The sequence below is a fragment of the Phycodurus eques genome, chromosome 19, assembly GCF_024500275.1.
Source record: "Phycodurus eques isolate BA_2022a chromosome 19, UOR_Pequ_1.1, whole genome shotgun sequence".
In the NCBI taxonomy this organism is placed as follows: Eukaryota; Metazoa; Chordata; class Actinopteri; order Syngnathiformes; family Syngnathidae; genus Phycodurus; species Phycodurus eques.
In genome coordinates, this window is record NC_084543.1 from 8,068,571 (window position 1) to 8,088,412 (window position 19,842).

At 43.6% G+C, this 19,842-nt stretch overlaps 1 protein-coding gene across 4 annotated transcripts in view; it reads left to right on the forward strand.

Moving 5' to 3' along the window:
- The window catches only part of bahcc1b (BAH domain and coiled-coil containing 1b), an 80,844-nt gene that overhangs the window by 31,793 nt on the left and 29,209 nt on the right, over nucleotides 1-19,842 (forward strand). For 3 of the 4 annotated variants that reach the window (XM_061705841.1, XM_061705840.1, XM_061705843.1), the window contains exons 3-11: nucleotides 2,611-2,769; nucleotides 7,763-7,873; nucleotides 8,539-10,524; nucleotides 11,192-11,303; nucleotides 11,820-12,013; nucleotides 12,820-12,960; nucleotides 13,857-14,029; nucleotides 15,991-16,360; nucleotides 18,372-19,211. In XM_061705841.1, the coding sequence (XP_061561825.1) occupies nucleotides 2,611-2,769; nucleotides 7,763-7,873; nucleotides 8,539-10,524; nucleotides 11,192-11,303; nucleotides 11,820-12,013; nucleotides 12,820-12,960; nucleotides 13,857-14,029; nucleotides 15,991-16,360; nucleotides 18,372-19,211 (4,086 nt within the window). The remainder of the gene's footprint in view (nucleotides 1-2,610; nucleotides 2,770-7,762; nucleotides 7,874-8,538; nucleotides 10,525-11,191; nucleotides 11,304-11,819; nucleotides 12,014-12,819; nucleotides 12,961-13,856; nucleotides 14,030-15,990; nucleotides 16,361-18,371; nucleotides 19,212-19,842) is intronic. The other variant, XM_061705842.1, reaches the window with a different exon arrangement.

Genomic DNA, 19,842 nt, shown 5'->3' on the forward strand with positions numbered 1-19,842 from the left:
ACAAAAAAAAATCTTCCAAAATATTTCAACATGGGCAGAAAAAATAGAACAGACGCTAGAAAAAAAATAGATCAAGAAAAGAAGGTTTGCCCAAATTCTTTGTTGTTTTTTTTCTTAGACTTATATTGGAAGTACACTCTGTGGACAAAAACCTTAGAACACTTCTTTATTACTGAATCAATGAATCCATTTGATAATAATAATAATAAAAGTAGCACCTTTAAAAAAAATGACTTTACAAAGTGCTTTGAAAGAACAGGAAAGCATAAATAAAACAAAGTGAGTCAGAATCATTAAAAAAAAAAAAAGAAGAAAAGAAAACATAAATCCTGATACATACTTCTACTAATTACAAGAACCCAAAAACATGGACTGATGTTGGTTGGTAAAAACCCAAAAGATTCGTGTGTGCGTGTGAGTGTGGTTGGATGGGGTTGTTGGGCTTAAGATGACATCACATAAAGCGGTGAAACAGTGAAACCAGTTTATCGCTGGTATCTGTTCCACATCCACCCGCAATAGGTGAAAATCTTGAATATAGAGCAACCATATTTTTATATATAGTTTTACTCCTCCCATCTGCTTTGAACACATTGTAAACATTGAAAAAAAAACATTTACAGCATAAAATGTATTTGAAAAAGGCTGTATATGTTGTAGTGTCTGTGTGTTAGATATGTTCTTCAAGAGGCGGTGCCTTAAGGAGTTTCATGTGACATCAGCAAGTCTGCATGTGAGTGCCTGGGCGTAAGCAGTGACCGACAGCAGCTCTTGTGTGAGCATGTGAGGGCATTATAGTACTGTAATAATTGGGCTGCAGCTGTCGAATATTTTCAGACTGGATTATTCTAACGATTATCCCGTGGATTAATCGAGTCAACAGGTAGAAATGAATTTTGCATTATTAAACAACAAACGCGTGTGTGAGGTGCAGGTATTAATGTTTTCCACTAGGAGTCACCATCCTTACATTCTTCACTATAATACAGTATCTGTGACTTTACTGGCTAACAGTGAACTGGTTGCGTTTTTGAGAGCCTGGGCGTCAGTTGTGGCCATAACAGCTCAGGTATGTCGGTGCTTATTACATGTTTATTTTGTTACCGTTTGTTCAATAAGACAAAGTGCACCTGCAGCTGTGCCTATCCTTGACCACTTGGGGGGGAAAAAAATAAAATAAAAAAGTGATCCTGGGGGTGTGAGCGATGGAGCGAGGGAAAACTGTATAGTGTAGATGTTGGGCAAGACCCCTAAACATTCCCTGAAAGAAAGAGCCAAGTCATATTTTTTTTATCCTGTTTCTGTAATGACCAGGTTTCCCACTATTTTTGTCTATATATTTCTATTTCTAAAGACAAAAAAAAGAAGTGCCTGGGCGCAGTGTGTGGTTGTCAGGCTGGGTTGGAGGTGAAGGTATTGCACACGCAGGCGTGTGAGCACGCGTATATGTGCGCGCGCCGCTCTGATGCGAACTGTTGTCGTAATTGTCTCGGCGAGGCAGTGTTTATGGGTAACGACCCAGCCCACCACACTTGCTCCGTCTCCCCATCCAGCGACTAATTACCTGACTCCCTGTGGATTTGTTTCTTCCTTCCCCCGACAACTGTTCAGGTTGTTCCACCAAATGAGAGCGCGCTGATAAGTGCGGATACATTCAAACGAGCCAAACCAAACAGAGCCAGTTCACTCGCCGCTTCGACTGCTACGCTCGCTCTAGTCATGTGTACGTAGTGGAACGGTACCACGGAGTCCCTGTGTGATTTCTGTCGGAAAGACTTGTCAAGTGCTCAGCATGTTTAACCAGTAGCGGTGGAGAAATGTGTTGAAAATATCATTATGCTGCGATTCTAAGTGATTCCACTCCTCCATCCTTGTCTCGCAAATTTTGGCTCACAACACAAAGCAAAACAATCGACCAAGCGACGTCGAAAAACTTGCAAACAATATTTTGATCAGTCTCTGCGACATCTCCTTAACCCGACATGAAAGTTGTCCCGGCTTGTCCACCAATATGACAGAAGCCAGAAGTAGGTGATCCAGAATTGTCATGGCAATGAAAGAGACATTATCTTAATTTCAAACCTGTGTAACTGCAAAATGATATTTAAAGTGATACTTACCTTAATTAATTAAGCGTTGTCACATTAATATTCACTATGAGTTAATAAGGAAAACAATCTGGTGAGTATGTTTAAGAAAATAAATTAATATTTGGGACATCTGCAGTACAAGTCTATCTTGAACAGAGGGCAGGTCATAAAATTTCATTTTTATTAGTGCTACTTTTATTGATATAATACTATTGTACCAGCAACCCAATATGGTGCGCTTGATTTTACTTTTCACAAAGAATAAATGTCTTCCACTATAGTGCTTGCTGCACGATAGAATAAGTGAAAATTGTGTTTAACTGCTTCTTTATTTTTCCGGATGAACCATAAAGTTTACAACAAAGCGTTCTGTCATTTGCTTTTAGGCTTTACAGTAGAGGACATTTGTCTGCACATCTGTTCTCTTAATTAAACACGCTTTCATTCTTCTCCAGAGCCAAACTTAATCAGCAGCGTTCAGACATGTAACCTCTAACCTTTTTTCTCCCCTGTCTCTCAGGTGCTTCCTTTATGGGTTCCTTCCTGTCCAGCAGTTTGGGGTCGCCGGCCTCCCACCCGCCTCACCCCTCGGGACCCGTTTCCTCCCCATCCTCTCCCTCTTACAGGAGCGGACCTCATTCGAACGCCTCCCCTATTTGGTTCCCTCATTCACATGAAGGTGACACACACACACACACACACACACACACACACAACCACACACACAGACAACCACATGCGCATAGCATTTGGTTTTTGGTTAATCCAAGGTTTTGGTTTTGGGATTAGATGGCGATGAAGCCATTAAGTGGTTTAACCGACAGTGAGGCCAAACACATGAAGCTGTGATGCCTCAGATGACACTACTGAAAATACGCATACACACTTGCAGAACTCATCTGGCACTAGAAGCATGTGGCTTTGTGTTTTGCACCGGTTTTGGCAGAGTTTCAGTACCCCGACCCCTTAAAATTGGATTCTAATTTCTCCTTGAACACGATCACTAAAAAGTCAATGTCATAAGTAAATATCACTCTTTTCAGTATACACACACCCTTCTTCTTTTTTTTTCCATTGACTTCCTTTCACTCATCATCCTTCGCCTCCTGACCCACTTTGAGGGTTTTATGAGGTCGTACACCCTCGTTACACACACACATATACAATTTCCATCGCTACAGAGGAAATTACATTGACTTACATTCATTTCCTGAGAACGACATTTAACCGCAAACCGAGACTTGACCCTAAAACATAATGATATACTTTATGGTAGGCTTAATTTTCATTCTCAAATACAGGTGTGTCCTCGCCAGCTGCGCCACCTGCACAAACTATCCAATTTGAGAGATTTGTCATAAATAAAAGACAAATACGCTCAGTATTTATGAACATTGTCAGAGCGGCAATAATTTAACAGCCCGTTTCTTGTGGTTGTAGTGTAGCAGTGGTGTATGGATAGCCCTTTGAGTATTTATTTCATATCCTCGATACACGTCTGTAGGTCCATGTACAAGTACAGTCATTCTCAAAGTGTGGTACAAGTACCACTAGTGGTGCACGGGTTCCCTCTAATGGTACGCCAAAAGAACTCACTCCCTAACGAAAGTTCAGTTGTTTTGAACTTTTGAGCTCAATACATTTGCATTTATTCTTTAAGAACTTCATTTATTTTGGTTATGTTAACCAAATGTTAATAGGAAGGCAAAACTGTGCACTCGTTGACAACTGTAAGCTACTAGTAGTACCAGTGACATAAAATGCTACTAGTTAACATCTAGCACTTCATTAGTAGTACTAGTAGCACATAGATATCAACTAGGGCACAGTTTTTACCTCGCTAGTAACCAGGGGCGGACTTGCCACTAGGCGCAAATGCCTGGTGCCCTGAGGTTTCCAGTCTGAGGCTGTATATCAAGGGTATCGAATAAATGTTCAAACGGTTTTCCATAGTGGAGTACTGATTGATGTGTGATGTACTGCGTCATGCTGGCTACTGTGTAATATTTGGCCACTCTGAGCGAAATAAGGTGACCAAATATATTTCTATAAAACATAACAGACAGCTCATGTATGTAAAATCTCATTGAGAGTGTGTGATGAAGGATCCAGAGAGTGTATGTGTGTGTAGACCCATCGCCTCACAGCATAGTAAAAACCTCAAACACTGAAACCGTAACCCTATTTCCACCATCTTCTCTCCACCCCTGTCCAGAGGCCCCACCTTCAGGGCCCCCCTGTGGGCTAACGGACCTCCAACGGCCCCCTTCCTGATCAGAAAGATCTACACCACACAGTGTCCTCTTTTGACAGTTAACCGTTTGTGGCCAAACAACGAGTTTGACGTAGCAGTTATCTGTACTTTTCAGGGGCATATGTGTGTGTATTTTAGCATTGTGTATTGTGCACAAGAGGCTGTATTATGCCTCACCTCAGGTGCGGTTTTACCTGTTCTTCCCAAAATGTGTGAAGGTGAAAATTAAAAAGGAAAAAGAACTCTCAACATGACAACTCTTGTTGGTGTGGATTGAAATAGAACCTAGTCAGCCGTCGAGTCGGTTTTCTTAATAATCAATATAGTATTGATGCATGAAATCAATTGGATGACTGTTGGTGCTCTATATGAGCTGCATAATTCTGGTGCCGTATAGATATTGAGTTGCACTCTCTACTCAGTAACGTAAACAATGTCGCTGCTACAGTGGTGCCATGAGATCACATATCCCCATTGAAATGAATGGAAAACTTGACAATTTTTTCAAAATGTTTTTTAATAAGGAAAATAGCACCCTGTAATATCGGATTTTTTTAAAACAGAGTAGTAACATGATTAAATACAATGTAAAGAATTGAACAGTTTGTGCGTCTTAACTTAATGGTTCAATTCAATGTATTGTGCTGCTCCTGGTGTGCCCACGTTGGCCACCGGATTTCAGTATAATAGACACAGAAAACGAGTAAGAGTCACTACTATTCTCAGGGATTTAGTATGCTGCAAAATTATATTTTTTTGCAGAGGATCAAGAATATAGGCCTGAGTATTGTGGTATTGTCTGTCTGCATGTGTTGTTCCACCATTTGTGTTCAAATATCCGTTGCTTAAAGGTTTATAACATCGCGCCTATTGATGCTCTTTGTGAGCCCGTCAATGACGTTTTCCTTTGTGTTAGCATTAAGCTAGCGGAGGCATTCCTCGGGCGAAGTTGTTTGGCTGTTTTAAATACACAACGTGTAATTCCCTTTGTTTTATGTTTAGTTTGACAGTAAACTTCAACTGGGAGTGTCATTAAACAGCTTGACACCTCATTTTTTTGAAGAATTGTTCTTTATCGGCCAAACTGCTGAAGTGAGTTAAGTTGACTGCCACGGGACAACGCTCGTATAGTTTGCGCTCGCAAGTCAAAGCAAAAAAAATCGTCCGACTGACGGCTCATATCTTAAAAACTTGTGAGCCGAGTCAGTCACATCTTGACCTATTTAACTGTTATAAAATGTGAAACATTTGACATTTTTCATTAAGAAAGGATGTTTTTATGTCTGTGTGAGTAATAAAAACCTGTTACCAAATCATTTTACGTCAACCGTTTAGCTCACATGAAAATCAGATGTGGAGACATTTTTAAGGGTAACTTGGCACTTGGCAAAAAAAAGGAGACGTGCAGCCCATAAAAGTGGAAACATTATATAGTCCTGCAGTGACAAAGGCAATTTAATTCCGACAGTAAACCCTGACTAATTAATACATTTTCAAGGGAATGGATAATGACAAGAAACAGCGTGGCTGACTCTATAAGAGGGAGGAGACAAAGTCACATCTCAATATGCACGTGTGCTTCTCGTCTTTGGCAGTTTTCAAAAGGCAAGGTTCAAATTTTTTTGACAAATTTGTACAAAACAGTTGGACCACAGAAATGTGATTCAGCGTTCTAGTTCTGAAACGAGACAACCGGCTCATTTGTAGCTCATCTGGCAATAAATAGCAACATTTAAGCCCTGGAAATGAGCACTAATGTCTCCTGGAGTGGCTGTCTTATAAATCAGCTTCATAGAAAGAAGAGGCGGCGGGATGGCAACGGAGCAGAGAGCAGCCGCAGTCAATGGAGAGCACGGATGTGTGTGCGTGGGTGTGGGTGTGTGTGTTGCCTATCAGACAGATTTTGTGTCTGCAGTGGCTCAGCTTTTGATGGTCTGAACACGTGTGTGCGTGCACACTCGCATTCACGAGCACGCCGGCACACTACAAATGATTGTTTTTAAGAATTCAAGCCAGGGAGCTCCGCTGGGCACGCTGCCAGTTGGCCAGTGTCCAGAGAGTGGAGTGTGGAGCCAGCACAAAGAGGAGAGACCTGGCCGACACACGCACGCACGCGTGCTCACACACATACACGCTCACACACCTGTCCTTGTTTCATGGCTCCTCTTCTTACTTTCTTTGCCGCCGTCCTCTCATCTCTTCCATCTCAAAGCTCTCCACTTCCCTTTCACTCCTCCCTTCATCTTCCATTCCGCCTCATCCCAAACAACGCACACACATTTGCCTCCCTGTACGCCTCATGGCAGCAACATCGCATTACGGGCTTTTCATATTGACAGGCCCTCTTCTTTTGGTCTCTCTTTTACTCGCTTTCATTTATTCAATCTCTAACCCTTCGTCTTTTTGGTCCCCCATCTCATTTTTTTATTTTTTATTTTAGTCTTTGTTCCTCTCATCGTCCCTCCCCTCCTGAATTTTATCACTTGTCATTACTCGGGGGATTGGCTTTAGATGGCTGATAAAACCTTTTGGCTAATTGTTGCCATTTAGATTCACTGGTTGTTAACCATTCAGAGTAATCACGCGCACATACACACGCACACAGTGTTGCGTACCCCCGCCGGCCACCCAACCAAGCACACACACACATACACACACACGCACACACACACACGTCGGAGCAGAAAAGGGGGTGTTGGTGGGTTTGCAGTGTGACTGTGGAATGCGTAGTTTTTATGGAGTGCTGTTTACTTTGGCCACCACCATTAAACCTTTAACGGCTGCCAATTAACGGGACAGCAAGGACACTCTGTGGGGCATGAAACCAGCTGCCGAAGAACAGAGCACGCACACAAACACGATTCGAGCCTTTTGGTCCCCCTGTGTGTAGAGGGTGCCGCTTGTATGGTGTGTGTTGCTGTGATTTTTGCAGTTTCATCTTCACATGCACACAGCCACAGTGATCCGAACCCAATTCTTACAGCCTTCCATTCCCTGTCAGCACCACCGCCGAGACCTCCGCAATTTCACAATACAGTTCAAAGTCCTTGAAGACGGGGAGCAGAGTGGAACGACCATTTACCTCCCAGCGACCTCCTGGGAGGGTTGTGTGTGTGCGTGCGCGCACTGTGAGAGTTCACAGTATTTGTCTTGGGTTTGGGGGGGAAGAAATGTGTTTAGGAGGAAAGCAAATTCCATCCGGTTAAATGCTGCAATTTGGCAGTGGCTGTCTGCTGTGGTTTTTGTCACCACTTTGTCCACTGTAAATAATGTCAAGTCATGTGGCATGTTAGTGCAAAAGTGAATTTAGCCATGTATTTTTCTGTTTTACAAAGTGGCAATTTCATGATAGGTTGTAGAAATAAATTGTATGTTTGGAGAGCTGCTGAATGTCAATGGTCTCCCCTCCCTTTGACAGGGTACCCCGGCTATTCAGGAAGTCTTGCCTCCCCTTTTCTTCCCATGAGTCCCCTGGATCACCATAACAACAGTCTGTATGGGCAGCACCGCTTCTATGAAACTCAAAAAGGTACGTTTTGGTGCACCGACTCTCTTACTACAATGGTACCTTGTCTTACAAGTTTAATGTGCTCTGCGACCAAGCTCATAACTCAAATCAATCGTAATTTCCCCCGTTGAAATGAATTGAAATGCCATTAAGCCGTTCCATCCCCCCCAAAACCACCACATTGTTTTGTTTTTAATGAAGAAATAGCACAGTACGCCCTGTCGTATAAAAACATTTAAAAATAACAGAGAATGTAAAGAAATAAACTGGGTTAATAAAGTGTGATTAATGTACACACTGCCAAACTGCAAATAAGCGGGGGTCCACTGTATTCATGTGTTGGATGTGTGCCTTTCAGGGGTGTGGCCCAGTGAGTGACGTTAGGAGTCAGGTTGGCCAGTTAGTCTGTGTGTGAGCGTCTGGGTGTGAATTGTGGCTGACAGCATGTATTCTCATTTTGTATTAGGATGTTTGACAGTTTGGCCTGTTCTTTTCGCTTCACTTAAACGGCAACGCAAATTTTGGGTCACAACAGAAAGCAAAAAAAAAACAATCAAGAGATGACTCATAACTTGAAACATAAATTTTGGCACTCGTAAATCAGATACCACTGTGCTTGAATTTTGCATCAGTTTCCATTCATCCGTCGACTGTAATGATTCAAGCTATGTCATCTCTTCTCCTAGATCACTTCTACCTGAGAGGCCTTCCAACCCAGCCTTCTCTGCTCTCCACCAATCACAGCCTTCCACCACTCACCAGAACCGCTTCTGGCCACCCGCTCGGCTCCTGCAGCCGAGGGACGGACAGCGCAGGAGGAGGTGTCAAGAGCACCAGGGACACGGGCGAGAAAATTGTTGCGTCCTTGTCAAAGGAGAAAGAAAGATCTAGCAGTAAGGAGCGCCACCAGGAAAATAAAGACAAACACCAGCTTCATCATCCTCACCAGACCAGCCCCGCTGCCACTCCATCAAGCTTCCATCATAAAGCCTACCCGCATCCCTCCCATGCTCCCCTGCTTCACCTCACAACCCAAAGCAGGGAGGAGGATTCCAGACACCCTTTGGAGCGTCACAAGGAGCACAGAGACAACAGTGACAGTCAGGGAGGGAAACATATGAGTGCCTGTAAACTGTCTAGTGTTTCTGGTACGGAGACTGGCTCCAGTGAAAAAGGGAGCACATTAAGCAGCTGTATTGGGGGTGGAGCAGGGAGAACTCCTGCTGGAGGCAGTAGGCGTTGCTATAAAGAACCCATAAATGGGGAGATGAGGATCAGCGACTCTTCAACCTCCCCCTCGGAATGTATAAGAAGAGGTGCGGCTGCAGCCACAGCCATCTTGGCACCACCGCACTCTGTGCCCTCCTACTCCATGCCTCCTCCTCCACCTCCGCCACCCCCTCCTCATACCTTGCACATGGGCTCAGCAGTGGTAGGAAGCTGGCTTCACCCACATCACCATCCGCATCCGGAGTTTTACTGCCCCCCAGCACATATTACCATTGTACCCTCCAAAGATCCACTTTCTGCAGGGTCTAGAAGGGAAGCAAAAGTCTTAGGTGCAACATTCGTCCCTTCTGTGGGACCGCTGGGAGATCTGGCAGCCCCTGAGTGCCGTGGAGCAGGAAGTGGTGGTAAAAAGGCAGAGGACAAGAATGGAGATGGATCTCATGAAAGTCCCTCTCATCACCTCAGTCGCCTTAGCAGTTGCCAGAAGAAAGACAAATCCCAAACACATTTGCAGCAGCTGGGATACGGCAAGGCTGACAAACTGCCCGACTGGAGCCAACAACAACAGCACTTCCAAAAACATAATTCCAATGCGAGCTCTCAGTCCGAGCTGCGACCCTGCAGCCTGGAAAGAACCTCATCCCTCCGAGATGTGGAGGTTGTGGCGGATGTTTACCGGCCTTCACTTCCACCAGATGCCCAAGGGACGTACCTTGGGGCTGGACGCTGGTCTGCATCCAAGAATGGCTCTCCACCTTTTAAGGACTGCTCTCAATCAGGATCTCACTCTGATGGAAGGGTGGGCTCAGCAGTTCAGAGGGAGGGACAAAAGGTTGCCAGGATACGACACCAGCAACACAGCAGCCACGGTACAGAAGAAAAGGGACGAGATGGCGGTCAGGTCACAACATCTTGGGGTGCTCGAAGAGGGCCCCAGGAGGACCAGAGAAAAGACTCCCGTCATACATCTGCTAGCAATAGTGATATGAGGGGACTCGTGAACGTAACCTCTAACAAAGACAGCAACCAGTCTGCTCCTCTATCCCATCCCTCATCACACAACACAGGAGGAGAGGGCAACGCCATGAAGAACTTAATGAACTACAGCTCCCAGCAGCCTTTGCTGCTGCCCCAGCGGAGCCCCTTTGGAGGCTTGGGCTGCCTCAAGCAGGGCGGAGAGAGATCAGAGAAGGGGGAAAGAGGCGGAGGCAAGAACAGCTCCTTACAAGACCCACCCAAACAGTCGCTCCCTCCTCGCAGAGGCTCCTCTAACGAGGGAGAGAAGGGCGAAAAAGGCGGGAGGGAGGCTGGGGAGGCAGGAGAGGGGGAGGTAAGGCAGCCTCCGGTGGGTATTGCAGTAGCAGTGGCTAGGCCCCCCCATCGTTCTCCAGACAACACCCCTGGACACAGCAGACAGGGCAGAGTGCTGCCCAGCATGAAAGGTCAGACATAGTCTATGTTCGTTGCATTGAAAGTCAATTAATGCTATTTTGGGGCTTTGGGCTATGTTATAGGAAATATGAGCTGTTGGTGTATCCTCCATTTCTTGGTCCGTTTGATGTTAATTGGGGACTCAACAGGCCAGCCAATTATAACTTTGCAGACAAATTTTCAAGCACACCAGAATCTTGCAATCAAAATTGAGAACAGCTTCTATCTCAACATGTCATTTTGCATTATACATAGATTGGATGAATGCCATATTTTATCACATTTGCAGGCCTTCTTTAAAGTCACATTTCCACAAAGCGTTGTAGTTCAGTGAAGTTCCCAAGGGTATTAAAGACGAGCCTTGTTTGAGAAAAGGCACATTTTGTGAGTGGTGGGTACCCAGATGGAGGATGCCTAAAATTGTTAAAGTTGGGAACAGTAATTTAAGGACTTAGTTCGAGCAATAAAATTTTAGCACAAACATGTTTAGTTTGTAAACAGCGCTTTGTTGTTACACAAACCCCTTGGTAGACTGTGAGCATGAGAATAGCACAAGCACCACAATTACCATCCAAAGGAACAAAAAAAAAACGAAGAAACAATAAAAGTGTGTTTTAATGATCTGGTTCATTTTGCTATGGGGTTTGTTGTAAGCATTGAGCTGCATTTGTGTTCTAGGGGTGTCCCGACCCATGTACCCACTTGGCCGCGAGGCAGAGGAGAGGAAGAGGATGACAGAGGATCAGATCAGTCATCATCACCTAGAAAGGGACAGAGAATTGATCATTAGGTACTTTCTAATTCACTAACCCCAAACCATGAACGAAGACGTCTAGACATAGTCGCGTCTATTTGGTCCCTTTGCAGTTCTTTCATTCTCTTTCCATGTGTTTTGGACTGAGGCTCGCCATTTCTTTAAAGACCCCCTCACTCACTCCATTTACTGCTCTCATCCTTTGATGTAGTATTTCTATACCACCCCAACACACGCGCACACAGAGGGCAACACTACCTCTTAAGTCTGCCTTTTTCTCTGAGATGAGCCGTTATGTTATGGGGACTAAAACAAATGTCTCTGAAGTATCACACTCTTATTCTGTAGCTCTAGTTGGGTTTTAAAAGGTAAGTAGAATTCATAGACCAATGCATGATGATGGTAGCCACTGTCACTGTCACTCATCCTTGATAAATATAATGGTTCTCGTGGTAATGAAGATCACAAGGATGATGATGATCATAATTGTGAATGTGACGACACTAAGACAGATAATGATGCTAATGATAAACGTTGTTTCTGAATAACAAGGGACAGCAAGGATCGACTGGAGTTTGCCAGGATCCACCCTTCAAGTAGTTGCCACGGTGACCTGACCTCTCACCTCTTGGTGCCTGGAGGCGCGAGCCAGTTGGGGGCAGACGCCGCTGCACATGCTCACCAGGTTCACCACCACTGGATGCAGAGAACAGGAAGTCCCTCCCTCTGGATGGGACATTCATATAGTAAGCGTGCTGTTTCCAATTTGTTGTGTTGCATCGTGGACAAACGGTGCAAGTCCAATAGCGCTGATATTCTCCACTAAATACAATATCACGACTAAAATGTTGTAATAGTGCACACGGTTTAGCACAACACAAGAAGAAGAATAGGGTGAAATGTACAAATAAAGGAGAGAACTGATCTGTTGTAAACGGTCTGCTGATTCACAGGCATGCACAACAACAAGCGGCGATGCTCTTCGCCGAAAATTGTCACGGCTAAAACACTGTAAATAGTTTACAACTGTTTAGCATCATGTAAAATGAACACGAAATGGTAAAAAAGGGTGGAAAAGTAAAAATAAAGGTGAAACTTAGCAGAGATGTTGCAACACGCTGCCTACTCACAGGTGCCTCTTTGAAGTATGAGGCTTAAACTAAGAATCTTTTATATATATATATATATATATATATATATATATATATATATATATATATATTTTTTTTTTTTTATATATTTTTAAATATATATATATTTTTTATATATTTTTAAATATATATATATTTTTTATATATATATTTTTATATTTTAATATATATATATATATATATATATATATAAAATATATATAAAAAGGTCTCGCTATATCGTGGGTTTTCCCCAATGGTGTGGTATGGAGCGTAACCTCTGCGATGAACGGAGGCTTCATTGTATAGCAAATCCTGTCATTGTTTGAAATTTGCCTTTTCACTAACATTTGAAGGGTCTTTTTTCACCAATTGGTTTGGATGACTGCATGCTGAGACCCCTATTGCACCTTTTGTTCCAGGTCTGAACCACGTGGGGATGAGTGCCAGCTTCCCCCCAGGTTTACCCAGCCCTCTGCAGCCTGTGCTTGGCTCACTCACCCAAGACTCCAGCTCCCCGCTGATGGTTCTTCCTACAGAGCCTGGGCCTCATCATCACCTTGGTATATCCCAAGACACACAAAAGTACACATCGAGTTCTCACTGCCCTCTGTCCACCACGTCCCGTCTCCCTCCTTCTCTCCATTTGCTCTAACGGAAATGCTCCTGTTTCTCTCCCAGAGTTTTAGTATCATTAGCTAATCAAAATATAATGCTCAACTAAGTCGCTCTGTCAGTGGGAGCATGTTTTATAGCTTCGTTAATAGGAGCAGCTATTTCCATTGCCCTCAGCAGCATGGACCCGGCATTATGCAAACCATTTTAACTGACGTTCATCTCTCTCGTGACAGGATTCTGGCTGGCGCGTGTGTGTGTGTGTGTGCATCTAAACTTAGTTGTGTCGTCATGTCTGGACCAACATGAGACATTGCTTAGCGTTAAATGTTCTGTTTTACATCTTATCCATGTTAGAGATGGAAGAATATGTGTGTGTGTGTGTGTGTGTGTGTGTTCGAATGCTTCTTTGCAAACAGGCTGTGAAATTGAATTATCTCCCGCCTTCCTTGCTCCTCTCCGTGGGAGTTCCTGCGGAGAAGGGAAGTGCAACCACTGAACCCTTCCCATGGGAAACATTAGCCCACTCAGGCTAATCTCACAGAACAAAGGTTCCCAGTGACAAAGCAGCCAAGGAGGCATATGTGTGTGTTAGTTTCATTTGAGTACAGGGCGGGGCTGCACAGAATAACACCCAATTTAAAATAGTTTGTAAAAAGTTGAATGGAGTGAAGTATGTTTTAAGATTGCTTCAGCCAACCACAAACAAAGAGCACCTTTGTGACACACTTGTTTTTATGTCTTTGATGCTGCTCCCTGCCCATATGGCCTCGTTATTTTGATAAAGGAGCCACATCGAGCTTTAAAGTCAAGCTCGAGCCCCGCTGCCTTGTCTGTTTTCCAGACGTTTTAGAGCAATCCGGTCCGTGGCCTCCTGTCTACGGAGCCCGTGGGCCCCCTCCTCACCTCCAGCATCACCCCATCTACTCTCGCTCTTCATTCCTACGGCAACAGGAGCTGTACGCACTGCAACAGCAACGGGCCATGGAACATTTGCAACGCCATTCCTTGGGACAGGTACCACTAATATTTAAATGAAAAAAAGATGTAAAAGAGGGGATGTTGTGTAAAACGTTTTTTTAGGGCCAGACCCAAATGTATACTGTTATGTCTTTTCTACCAAGTAAATCTTCCGTTCGCTGTCGAGGGTATCCCAAAAAAACTGGGTGTGATATAACAAGTAAATGTAAGCGCGATTAACCTAATACTATGTATAACAGTATAACGAGATATAGAGGATATAAAACATCTACACACCGCTATTCAAATGCTAGGTTTTTGTGATGTAAAATAAATGAGACCAACTTTTTCCACCTTTAATCTGACCTATAACCTGTACAACTCAATTTTAAAACAAACATCTTTTGAGGGGCAAAGTAAAAAACTGTACAATAACCTGCTTGTATACGTATGGACACCCTAAAGTAATTCTGCATTCCAGAAGAGTGGGAAGATGACTTTTTACCACTCGGATTGTACCAGTTGAAGGGATAGAAATTGAATTTCGAAAACTGCGACTCAGCCGAACCATTTCTAAAGTTAACGATTCTGTGGAATCATTTGCAGAATTTTCAAGGCTATTTGGCACAATGACTTCATTGCACGCTATGCAGCGCTCTCAACGTGTGGACCAGCTGACATTTGTTGAATTCTAGGCCTGCAAGTGGTATTAATATGCTAATCACTCTCCCCATTCTGAGTAAGGGTGCCAGATTGCCACCAAAAGCAGCAGTAAATACACGACTAAAATGAGACCAATTTAACTATAGATGGCTAAAATTGACACCACTTGAACTATTAAACACTGTACAAAATAACACATTAAAGATGCATTATAACACAGTAAAAACGTGATACAGTAATTTGAGCTATAGCAATGCATTCTGTGAAACAGTGCAATTAAGCAGTATCAAAATTGGAATTATTAATTTTTATTATTATTATCAATTCCCATCCCTAAACAGTTGCAACCTCAAAACGTTCCAGGCAAATCTAACCAACAAAGATGGCGAATCGCGATAAATTTTATTTATTTTTTTTTGTTCCTCAAAACACATTTTGACCTCTAGTAAACCTGCCTTCTCGCAATCAAACAGGGGAGGAAAAACGAAACCTTTGGCTTATATTACAGCACCCAGTTTTAGGAGTCTGTCAGTGTGACTTACTCGATGCACCAATATTTGTCCACTCTTCTTTGCAAAAATGTGAAAATCAAAATTCTCCAAATCTGTTCAATTGCAAGGGCAGCTGAACAGGGGTGTGTAGACTTTTTACATTGATGGTGGGTTCAGAGACAGACGGGTAGACAAGACAGACAATGATGGAAGTTTAAACCTACTGTAATCAATGGGTATAATCCTGTGATGTCACAGTGATTTTCTTTGCTGTAAGCTTTTAATTAATTTGTGAGGTTTTGAAAGTCCAAAAACTGTTTTTGTGCATGTGTATGTGTGTGTGTGTGTGTGTGTGTGTGTGTTTAAATAGCACCCATGTTTGTGTAGATATGGCCTGAAAATTCTGAGAAACAAGAAATGGACACAGAAATAATATCCATCCATTCATCCATCCATTTTGTATACCGCTTATCCTCACCAGGATCGCGGGCTGCTGGAGCATATCCCAGCTATCTTCGGGCGGGAGGCGGGGTACACCGCCAGCCAATCGCAGGGCACATAGAAACAAACAACAGAACTGTGAGGCAGATGTGCTAACCAATAATATAGTGGATAAATGTAAATTTTGGTCATTTCAGTCATTGCACCAATTGTTTTTTTTTTTTTTTTTTTTTTTGTTAGTTTTTTTTTTTACCCCTGGCACAGCTGCCATGATAATTTTTTTTAAATGAACAGGATTTACATAATAACTAAATTTGGTAAAATGCATTTATGATAATAACTTTCCCGGTGGTGACAGAAGCAAGAGGAAAACTCTGCCAGTCATTCTTGATGATTACGATCTCTATTTTTTTGTGTTGACAGCGAAAACACGATGAGCAAGTCGCTACGTTCGAAGACGCTCCTTCAGCATCGCGAACCCCAACGTCATCCTCTTCTTCCACCACGTCCTCGCACATGGCCAAACCCTTCTCGCACACGCCTCCCCCACAAAAGACATCCGCCCCGTCACCGGGGCTGTGTCCCAGCAGTCGTCAGTCACCCTGCTACCATTCCCCCTCCAGGCGAACGCACCCGCCCAATCCTCTGACCCCCGCCCCTAGCCCGGCAGCGGCGGCCCCTCGCTCGCCGGCACTCAGCCCTGCGCCATCGCTTCTACCCAAAGGCCTGGAGAGGACCAGCGACAGGGGGGAGGGACAGCCACCTCAGGACTACCCACAATCCCTAGAGCCTGGTGAGTGGGAATGTTCATGGTTAATTGATAAATGCTGAGAGCGTTGGTGAGAGAAAGTATGAAGGCAAAAGGGTAGAGGTGACTAAGTGACTATACTGTATAGCAGTGGTGGGAAGTAACAAGAAGTACAAGTACTTAGTTGCTGTACTGAAAATTGCTGTAACGTGAAAACAAATCTGTTTTCTAAATTTGACACGCCACAGAGAACACAACCCTGCCGATTTTGAATGATTAAAGAAATTGCCGAGTATATCAAATGACGTTTCAAAATTGTGAAAAATCAAGCTATTGCGTTGCACTGAATGCACTGAAACTACACTCACTACTACAACCTGGAAAAATGGATGCTACTTTGTCTAGCGACTTTCTCATGTCTATACATAACCGCATGTTTTAACTGAAACAATATCTCTGCTTAAAACATGCAATGTGTAACTTGTTTTTTGTTTAAAAACAAAGCATTGTAGAATCACGCGGTGGGGAGGCGGGGGCTAGGTATTGCCCATGTCATATCAAAGAGACGGCTCTGGTGTTGGTGATACAGAATTCTAGCCTAGGGGGTGACAGAAGCTACACATGTCACTTTTAAAGCCTTGAGGGGCTGGATTTTATACCACCAGATCATCGTGGGGCTTTTTCACACCGCGACAACGAGGCGCTCTAAAGCAACCATGCCAGCATGTAGCCCCTGAACACACGCTGGCTATTAAGTTGGATTAAAAATAAATAAATAAATGAATTCACCCTCCTTGCTCTTCTGTCTTTCTCTGTGACATCTGGGTATTCACGGCCTCAAAATTTAGCTTGGAGCAAAGTTGTGTCCAGTGACTTTTTTTCTCTTCTCAGTACAAGCACTATGCAAGTTACTGAAAGATGAGAACTAGTTTGTGTGTAAAGCTTGTTTATACATTGTGCCACATTATCAATTGTATACAATTGACAGTAAAAATTCCTTTTTACTTTTCACTTTTGTTCTTAAATATATTTACATCTTTACTTTTTTCTTTTACTAAAGTACAGGAGTTTAATCAGTACCTCTACTTTCACCAGATTAGTTTTACTGAAGTATCTGTACTTCTACTTAAGTACAGTGTGTGAGTACTTTTGCCACCTCTGTGACTAATTAGACAAAACTATTGAGACATGCGTGTATATTAAACTTCAGAGGGACTTGCTCTCACGATCTTTGTTTTAGTGGATCCCAAAGGTGTTTGATTGGCTTGAAGTCAGAGCCTTTAAGTTTTTATTGCTCAAAATCCATCCTTACATACATTTGGAAATGCTACTTTGCCAAACTGTCACCTCAAATTTCCAATGTCCAAAATGTCTTAGCATAGTCAAGAAATAAGTTATGGTCTTCTCCAAGCCCTGGTATATGTGTGAATGTGTGCAATAGTCTTCTATCCAAGCTAAAGAGGGCCAGCTCTTAAGCTCAGGGATAGCATATGGGCCCTCAGTGTGCATGTGTGTGAGAGAAAGAGAGAGAGAGAGAGAGAGAGAGAGAGAGAGAGAGAGAGAGAGAGAGAGAGAGAGAGAGACAGACCTGCCCTCCTTACCCTTCAGGGGTCCTTGAGAAGTACAGGCGGAAGGATATGCATTCATCTGGCTGCATTGTCAGGGGGTGGAGGGATACCATCAATAATAGGAGTGCATGGGTGACAGGGCTGGTGGCGCAATCACAGGGAAATGGCAGCATGTCATCAATATCCTGCTCACACTCAATCGCACGCACGCACACACACACACACACACTCTTGAGTATAGAATAATGTAACATTCACACACTGTTCCATCTGCATCCAGCTGTCAGTGTATTATGTCAACTTTAATCACATTCGTCATTCTGTCTGCCAAAACTGAATGGCCATACATTTAAAACAAAAAAATGAACGAACGACACAAAATCCCCCGTTCTCCCTCAAGATTTTTTAGATTCTTTGTCTATATTCAATGTGCTAGTTTTTCCTTTTTGTGGGAAAAGTTTCATTCACTTTTCTCTTCTTTCCACCAGACTTGCCACCTGTTTACACCTTCCCTCCACTCTCCATGGGTTTCAAGGCTGGGCCCTCACCGTCCGAAGCCCGCTTGGCTGAGCAAGCCTCGCAAGAATCGGAGCCGGCGGAGCCTGACTCAAAGTCTCTCCAGCCTCTTCCCCACATCCCACCTCTCACTAAAGATGAGACCAGGAGGGAAGAGGAGGAGGAAGAGGAAGAGGGGAGAGACTGTGAAGTGGTGGAATCCCACAGTGGACCCCCAGAAGAAAAGGAGGTGGAAAGTCGAGGGGATGGATGCTCTCTTCCGGAGCATGAAAATACCACTTCTGGCCTGCTGCCTTGCCCTTCCCCATCTTCTATCCTGGATCCAAACGGCCCTGCCACGGCCCCAAGCAAAGCCTTAAAGCAAGCGGAGATATTCAAAGACAATGAGGTTGAGAAGGAATGTGGAAAAGAGGAACTCGGAGGAGAAAAAATGGAGTGCGAGCCAACAGACTGCACCGTGGCGGAAGACGAGACAAACGAACATGAAGAATTGGTCGTTGACGGTGAAGAAGACAAGCAGATTGAAAAGAGTCGAGAGCAGCTGAAAGTGTCCGACTCTCCTTCTCCACCCACGGATGGCTCTCCCCCACTCTCCATTAGCGCGGCAGCCCAGCAGCAAGGGGCCTACATGTGGAGCCTGGAGCTTCTCATTGCCGCCACCCTGTGCGCCACCCGAGATGCCCTGCACGCACCTGCTCCCGCAGCCCGGGCTCCCAGCCCTCTGCTCCACCACGGTATGGAAATCCTGGGAGAACTGGCTGAGCTGGAGCTCCAGCAGAGGAGTCAGGAGAGCAAAGAGAACCCAGATGAAGGTGACCAGTCCATCTTAATTTAATGTGTCCTTTAAAAAAAGAATAATAATAATAATTGTGAGAGAAGGGTCAATTAGCTGCATTTCATAAATGTTACATTTGAATGATTTTTGGGATAACTTGTACTTGTCGGAGTAAAGTACAAAAAAATACACTTTTCCGGTAGGTACTTTTTTCTTTTAGTTTGGTATTTTTGTTAAGAAGTTGTACTTTTACTCAATTACATTATGCTACATTCCACTCGCTACTTTTTTCTTAATAGTCTATTATTGCGTGCATGATGTAAATGTTTGGATTTGTCAGAGAAAATTCCACCTTGGGCTCTGTCGCATGACTATTTCACCAATCCAACGGAATTACTGGTGATGTTTGAGGCCATTTGACCAATTGAGCGAAGTCAAGCAGTCACGTGATCGTAATTGTGAGGTTTCATAAGTGTACACAAACAAAGTTAATTTGAGAATTTTTTTTGTGGCAGAAATTGCCTTAATTTTTTATTTTATGAAGATTAAACTCAAAGTTCCAGTTGAAGTGCTATTATTGGGCAACATCTAAATTTGCACAATGCCATTTTAAGTTTTTTTGTCTCGGTGATGTTCATGCTTTGATTAAAAAAAGTTACCCACCAGTT